This window comes from Limulus polyphemus, unplaced genomic scaffold (genome assembly GCF_000517525.1).
Source record: "Limulus polyphemus unplaced genomic scaffold, Limulus_polyphemus-2.1.2 Scaffold18, whole genome shotgun sequence".
Taxonomy (NCBI): domain Eukaryota; kingdom Metazoa; phylum Arthropoda; class Merostomata; order Xiphosura; family Limulidae; genus Limulus; species Limulus polyphemus.
In genome coordinates this window covers 912081-920539 of record NW_013665628.1, presented here as the reverse complement: position 1 = coordinate 920539, position 8459 = coordinate 912081, and the positions used below count along the sequence as shown (strand labels likewise).

The following is an 8459-nucleotide window of genomic DNA, read 5'->3' as shown; positions in this document are numbered from 1 at the left end:
CGAAATTCAAACAAAAACAAACTACAGAAAAACATAGATAAAATAATTAACATCTTGAATATTACGGTGAAACCGTGATTACCCATAATAAATAACATTTAACTGATTATTTCACAGGGCAACAAGGTATAGAAAATTTGTTGTTGTTGTTGTTTACGAGTAAAAGAGCTATGAATATAAGTTTGAGAGATATTCAAATTTAATGAAAGTTTTGTAAACTTTAATTAAAATAGCAATGTATGGCTAACAAGTATTTTAAATAGTATTTACATTACATCTATAATCAGGATGTCCGGAAAGTATGTGACACATTTACAAATTTAAACCGTGGTAATGGTCCAGATGACTCATGAACAGTGAAAAAGGACGTTGAAATGTACACGATGCAATAACCTCTGATCAATCTTATCACAGATCGAGGACTGTTGTATAATACGTTTTGCTTATTTTTCTTAAGCACAGAATGAATCTGAATTAGAAACTGACTGTTTTCTGTCAAAAAATATACTAGAATAACAGTAAGAAAACTCTTCTGTTTTTTATTAATGATCTTTTTAGCGAGGGGAAAGGATCACATAAAGATTATGTTATTAAGGCTAAGAGAAAACACAAAGGATTATTATATCATCTTTTGATTTTATGGATTAATGGATTAGCGAGTTAATTCATTTGTTGGAGCTATCTAATCCAGTCTTCGCTTCTTTTTTAGAGCGAAGGACTGGACGACAGAACTAAGAGGGTGCAGATGGAAAAACTAATGCGAGAAGAGCTGCAACGCTGGGATTCTCATGCATCTCTAAAAACTCCTGTAAGTTTGATCCTAGATTACGTTTCGTGCTAATATACAGTTTCGAAACAGGTCAAACAGTATGTTAGCTATGTGTTTTTTATAGAAAATATTTCTACTTGAAGACATATAAAAATATAGGTGTATATATGTATACAGGGTGTCCCAGAAGTCTGGACCCATAGGGGAAAATACACAATGTATTATTAATTTATTTATTATTCAAATTGCGTGCCATTAACAGCAATACGCGTATCAATTCTTGGTATAATGTACCATTAGGGTATTTTGTTCGTGAACTATGTACAACTGACATTAGAAATGTGTTTGTTGAACTCAAAGAATATAATGTCTATTTTCCCTATGGGTCCAGGCTTCTGGGACACCTTGTATACTGGACGATAGTTTGTTAAAATTGAGGGTCCCTGCACAGTTTTTGGAAAACGTACACTTAGTATTTATAATTGATTAATTACATACTATAGTCTGTCAGGTAATTTCAAAACGCGTTACATCATAACTACGTTCTCGCTTCTTTACAAATCATACTAGGATTGCTATGTTTGTCAGGTCATTTCAAAACGCGTTACATCATAACTACGTTCTCGTCTCTTTACAAATCATACTAGGATTGCTATGTTTGTCAGGTCATTTCAAAACGAGTTACATCATAACTACGTTCTCGTCTCTTTACAAATCATACTAGGATTGCTATGTTTTAAAAAGACGAGAACGTAGTTATGATGTAACTCGTTTTGAAATGACCTGACAAAACTTGAACGTTGAATGTTTTAATTTAATATGCTGTATTTTAATATTGACTTTAATAACAGGTATAAGCCTGTTTTTGCATTTACAAATACTGTGGTTGTAAAAAATAAATGCTCACACGTCGTGATATCAGTTGTATAAGAATTACTTATTGATAAAATAAACTACGCTATTCACTTTCTTAGTAAAATAAATTCAATCTCAAGTTTCTAGTAACAGATGGTACACTACGATTGGATTTAACAACTTAGTCTGTATAAAAATCAAAATATATTTAAATGTTGCGTTATGACATCCAATTGCTGCATTAAGTTTTTTTAAACGGAAAGAACAACTTAATTTTGGATCATACATATGAAAAGTATGTGAAATTTTTGCACTCTTTACATCATAAGACAGTTTAGGATACAAGAATCTCAAACAGGTGGTTTTTACTAGGAAAAGGAATATCTTCATGCACAAATAAAGCATCTTCATCTTGGTCAGTCGTGGTTCAAAGAGCGCTATGTTGTTACTTATTGTGCTTACTCTGAAACAAATTCAGAAATGATTATTATAGGATGCTGAATTTGTCGATAACTAAGAATGTCAAATAAATAACTGATTTTTAAAACATTTGAAATTTACTTGTACATATTTCTAAAAATATATATATTATCTATTCTTAAAATATTACATAGCAACCCTAGTATGATTTGTAAAGAGACGAGAACGTAGTTATGATGTAACGCGTTTTGAAATGACCTGACAGACATAGCAATCCTCGTATGATTTGCTTCACCTTGTGGGAGAGCTTATGATCTGGATTTTATGTGCCATTGTTTTAAGGTGAAAGTGGAATCCAAATATTTTAAACTGTGATCTCGTTAACGTCTGCCTTACTTATTCTAATATATCTTCATCTGTGTAATAAAGAAAATGTTCGTGCTGCTCTATACAGACTTACAATTTTTCCTACACCTTCTCTGAATTTAACTATTACTTTTATACACGCGTGGATTGGAAAGATTTTCTATCCCACTACGTTGCCTCCACATAGCTATGCTCAACATTTTCTGCTTGATTTCAGTGTTTTAGACTTGGTAAAACCAAATGTACATAGAGTATACAATTCACCAATACTGAAAAATTAATCTACTTTCCGTGTAAGAAAGTGTAAACAAACCCGAGCAATAACAATACGAAACAGCAACAAATACATGTATAACAAAATCCACGTAATCCAGATGATAATGTGGAGAGGTATAACAAAATCCATGTAATCCAGGTGATAATGTGAAGATGTATAACAAAATCCACGTAATCCAGATGATAATGTGAAGATGTGTAACAAAATCCATGTAATCCAGATGATAAGGTGAAGATTTACACCAAATCCATCCATCACACTTGAGATATATGAGCTAAAAATGTATATTATTAAGAACTCATCAAAGAAAATAGTCTGGTGTTTCATGTATGATCAATCGATACTTGGCTTCTTACATTAAAAATTCTTATAATATAGATGAGTCGTACTTTCTAGTCACTCTAAATCCTCGAAACCTGTTACAAAATGCCCTTTTTATACTTTACATCAATTAATTAACTATAACCTCTTCGTTTATTAATTTGTTTTTTTAATATTTCATACAAAACTTACTTAACTAAAAACACGAGATGACATGCAAAATTTATTATTTATTATAACTAAAATCAGTACTTGTGTAACTACCCATATTTAGTTGAAAACATTTTATGAAAAAGTGAAGGGTTGTTATTTTTAGAAACAAAAATATTTTACCCTCCTTATTCCTAAATTTAAGAAATCGTAGAAAACCATGTCTTTTGTCGTTAAAAAGCTGTTTCCTGAAGAGTAAACTAAAAAAAGACTGTTCGGATATTTTATACTGCAATGCTAATGAATAGTTTTCATATTTGATTCACTTTATACACTAAAACTGACGAAATGACAGCTTTACATTGCCGTGTGTACAACGTTGTGTTAAACTGCTTTTGTCACTCTTTTTATGTGTGTTTTATTCCTATCGAAGTGTAATCACCAAAAGTTTTTCTGTGTTTTAATAGTCATTCAGAGATAATATAATGTCTTTGTTTCTTTAATAAACGTATTTTTATTCCTCTCGAATATTTATTTTTTAAATATATTTCTTGGGTGAACAAAAAAAAAAAATAAGAAAATGTTTTTGATTTGTAACTCATTAGTTCTGTTGACGTTATAATTTAAGATTTATTCTACGTTAAAATTGACATTCTGCACTTGATAAGAGGCTAGGTTGAAAATAAGCTCTATTCCAGTTTGTTTTTGATAACATTTTTACCATAGAACTGTTTATTTTTCAATATTTTTAATTGGAAGCAGTATTTGACCTGCTGCTACTGGTATATTGTGTCCTGAATGGGTATCTTTTGCACGTTGTACGCACGAAAATGAAAAAATAAAATAAAATATTGCACGATAACTTCATAATCCATCTCTTGTCTTTATTAAATGAAAATTCTAATTTTGCTGAAAGTGCCAAAAACAATGACATTAAGAATTTTGGTTGCTAAAAGACATTTTAATTGCAGACACGAAATTTGAATTTTGTCCTAAGCTAAGTGAGATATTTAACATCCCTTTATTTTTAAAGTAGAATATTAAAAGTGTCTGTGTTAGAGATGTATACTGATGATAAAATAACCAATATATTTATCTTTTTTTACCTTATGAATATAATACATGCTTATGCACACTTGCAATACAAAATATAGGCAGAATAATAAGAATTTTATAAAAGTAAAACATTACTTTAAGTTTTCTATCATAAAATTTGTGGTATACTTCCTACAACTTACAAATCTAATTTTTTTGTCGTTATTTCCATCTCCAATCTCTGTGGCTCAGTGATAAGATTTAGTGCTGATAACGCTAAAATTCGAGGTCCGATCAGTGCGATGGTAACAGCAAAGATAGACCATACAGGTTTGCGCTTAAAACAAATTAACAACTCTGACATTATATTAATTAAGTACATACAGTAGTATTTACTTGCTCGTAATATTATTTTAAAATGGCCACACAAGATGGCGCTACAAATTTAAAGTAACGAAATATTGCAGAAAGAAAGATCACGAGAGTGATAAGAAAATATGTGATCACAACTACCATGAACATAGCAATAACACGTCACTTTTAAACTTAGAGTTTAAATAGTCTATAGACATGTGGTAGTTTGGTCTGATTACTTTTTTAACAAAATGATTACATATAAGTGGACATTATTTTTTCAATCAAAGAATAAAGTAAATTTAAAAGTATTATTAGTAAAAATATATATTTGGAAATAAAACACTGATTTAAAGATGAAGAACTTATCTACAGTTTAAAGATCAAACAACAAGAATAAAATATTTTCTTTAACCAATAAATATTGTTAACACCAAAAACATGTAACGAAATATGATATTGTAATGCGTAATGATTCTGTTAAATATTTATATCATTTCCAAGCTCTACTAATGCTATAAATTTATAGCAATTTTTCCTTTCTTTTTTTTTTTAAAGAAGGAGTTACTAATTAAGACTTTAATGATAATCTAATTATTACATTTTTTTATTGGTGATGAGAGATATGTTTTAAGTTTAATAAGGAATCTAAAACTTGCAATTTCATAGGCACATAATAATTATAATATACATGTATTAAATATTATTTTACCTATGTATGTGTGTGTCTGTATTTCTGTGTTTCCTGCGTTTTTGTACTCCTTCTGCAATATTTTTAGAAAAGAACTGGCTTCTTTTGAAAGTAAACGAAGAAAAGCATTTTCGAAATGGCCATGAGGAGACTCCAAAAATGTAGGATTAAAGGGGTTTTACATTTGGTTGAACAAATGATTTGATTGTTGTAGTTAAGCACAAAACTATACAAAGGGCTATCTGTGCTCTGCCCACTACGGGTATCGAAACCCGGTTTCTAGCGTTGTAAGTCCGCAGACATACCGCTGTGCTACTGGGGGGGCAATGATTTGAAAATATGGAATTCATGTATATGTTGTTCCAAACAACAATTTTAATTTCATTTGAGGATATCTTCAAACTGAAGTTACCATATGGGGGTCAACAGGGTTAGGAGGGTGGTCTTAGGACAAGATTCACAAACGTACATGAAAATCGACATGGGCTTGTGCGAAATCGTTCAAAATATGTTTATGTTCATATTTTGAAATTTTCGCAATGAGGTTCCCAAGAGAGTTTTAGGGGGACTCTACGGATTGGCTGCGTATGTTAACATGAAAATTGAAAGGGGCGTCTAAATGGTTATTTAAACCAAGATTCTCATTTTACGTTCACGATATTTTTTACCTGAAAAATGTCTAGATCATTTTCAATAGCCGTTCCAAAAAAAAAGATGTTTAAGTTCTGTTATTGTTATTTTGCTTGTTTGTTTGTTTGTTTTATAGTAAAGCCACATTAGGCTATCTGTTGTGCCCACCTTGGGGAATCGAACACCGTATTTTAGCGTTGCAAGACTTACCGCTGTCATACCGGGGGACTTTTTTTTTGCGCAGTTATCAATTCCCGAGAATTTTCATGAGTAAATTGTGTTTTTGTACGTTCATTTTTTGTTAAGCACAAAACTGCACAATGGGCTATCTGTGCTATGCCCACCACGGGTATCGACCTCCGGTTTCTAGCATTACGAGTCTTCAGATTTGCCGCTGGTAAATTACTAGCTTATGAATAATTGCTTTCTCTGTACTCTGGTAAAAAAAAAAAGAAAGAAAAAGAAAGAAGGAAGAGGACGTTTTAAATCTTAGAGGTATTGACCGAGAAACTATTGAGGACAAGGACCTGGTATCTGAACACGATCGAAGTTGTACGATTTTTCACTGTTTAACTTGGTTTTCAATTACCTGAAACTTGCACAGCACAGAACTATTAGGAACATTGACCTTCTCGGACTATTGTTTACTTTAGTCGTAAAGCATTATATGTTTATTTTGAATTTCAAACTCCTTAGTCATAGACTGATCAAATAATTTTATAAATACATATATTCATAGGTGAGATAAGAAATGTTCAGTAATACGTCAGAGACAGCCCACGATACTCCCTAATGCTGAACGATCTGTGACATCGTCAGAAAAATATACTTTTAATTCACCAGTCTTAACTAATGAACAAAATGTTATGTAAAGGTAGAGCTATCTCGTTATCGTTGTACTTAAATTGTATATAACCACATCTACAATTAAGCCAGTTTATGATGTTGGGTGAACAACATGCTAAAAAATAAATAAAAAAACTTGTTATTGAGTCCCTTACACAAACATTTCATATATTGCATGTTTTTTTTTATATTTTGTGATACCTGTATGAAGTGTATAATAAATAATTTGAAAAAGGTACAATATAAGTATAAGTATAAGTTATGGTAGCAAGTGGGAAATTTGTTTGAGCAGCATTCTGATTAAACTGTTTGTTAGTGTATTTATACTACCGGAAATGGAACTGTTCCCTATCGCTCTGTAATCGGTGTGAAAAAAACAACCGATTATAACACAACAGCGCAAGGCTTCAGCTGAAGTCGCTATAAATTTTAATTTATTTGCATAACACTTATGTAGAAGCATGAACTAGTTTATTAACACTAACTCTGTCGCTTTAATTTGATACCTGTGGATTGGTTATACCAATATTTTCCATTCAAAAAGCCCCACTGTGGCTCAGCGGTAAGTCTGGGGCTTATAGGGCTAAAAATCGGGCTTCAATACTCACAGTGGGCAGAGCACAGATAGCCCATTATATAGCTTTGTGCTTAACAACAAAGTAAAAAAATCCATGCAAAGATACTGATGATATTTTTATACATTCATAAAAGGCTCTAGAGAAAACACTCATACAATGTTTTCTCCCTGACGTCGACGTTTTTGCTATGTTTGCCTGAGGTTTAAAAATACAAACAATACGGTATAAATAAAACCATATACATACGTTTTTGTGTGTGCATGTTTTCATTTACTTAGTGTCAATAATTCTTCTCACATTGAAAACAATGTTTCGCTGTGTTAGTTTGATAAAAGTATTTAATAGAAAGTTTTTCGTTTACTGTCTTACGCGTTTCATTTAACCTTTTTTTTTCTTTCAGCCTTGGGGGCGTTATAATGAGACGGCCAATCTCACTATTCGTTGGTAAAAGAGTAGCCCAAGAGTTGGCGGTGGGTGGTGATGACTAGCTGCCTTCCCTCTAGTCTTACACTGCTAACTTAGGGACGGCTAGCGCAGATAGTCCTCGTGTAGCTTTGCGCGAAATTCAAAAACAAAACAAAACAGAATCAAGTAGTAAACGATCAAAAACACGGTATAAAAGTTCTTCCATGTATAAGTAAAATCTTACTGAGTAAACGTTTAATTTCCTGAATATATTCCAAGATTAGTTATTTGGTTTTATGGTCTCAATCTCTCAATAAATAGATTTAACTGAATATGAAAATAGGCACTGACATTCATTCTGACTGACCATTTAGTGCATCAGCCTTTAAATGACATTTATTATTTAATAGAGTAATGGATTTTTATATCTTTATCTCCATTACTGGATGTTGTTGTTTAGCGCAAAGCTACACAAAGCTATTTGCGCTCTGTTTACCATGTGAAGCCTTACCATGGATTTTTAGCGTTGTAAGTTCGTAAACGTAATCCTGACACACCGGAGGATCCGCTAAGATATGGGAGTAAAATTATCTGGTAACTAGGAGGTTTAATTTAATGTTTCAATCGACGGTGATGTCTCATCTGTATTTTAGAAAATAGTTTGTTTGTTTTTTGTTTTTTGATATCGCGCAAATCTACACGAGGGCTATCTGCGCTAGCCGTTCCTAAGTTAGCAGTGTAAGACTAGAGGGAAGGCAGCTA

At 31.9% G+C, this 8459-nt stretch overlaps 1 protein-coding gene across 1 annotated transcript in view; it reads left to right on the top strand.

Moving 5' to 3' along the window:
* LOC106457654 (polycystin-2-like) overlaps positions 1-8459 on the top strand; it is a 51538-nt gene that overhangs the window by 41784 nt on the left and 1295 nt on the right. The window contains exon 15 of the mRNA XM_022383780.1: positions 710-812. Within this exon, the coding sequence (XP_022239488.1) occupies positions 710-812 (103 nt within the window). The remainder of the gene's footprint in view (positions 1-709; positions 813-8459) is intronic.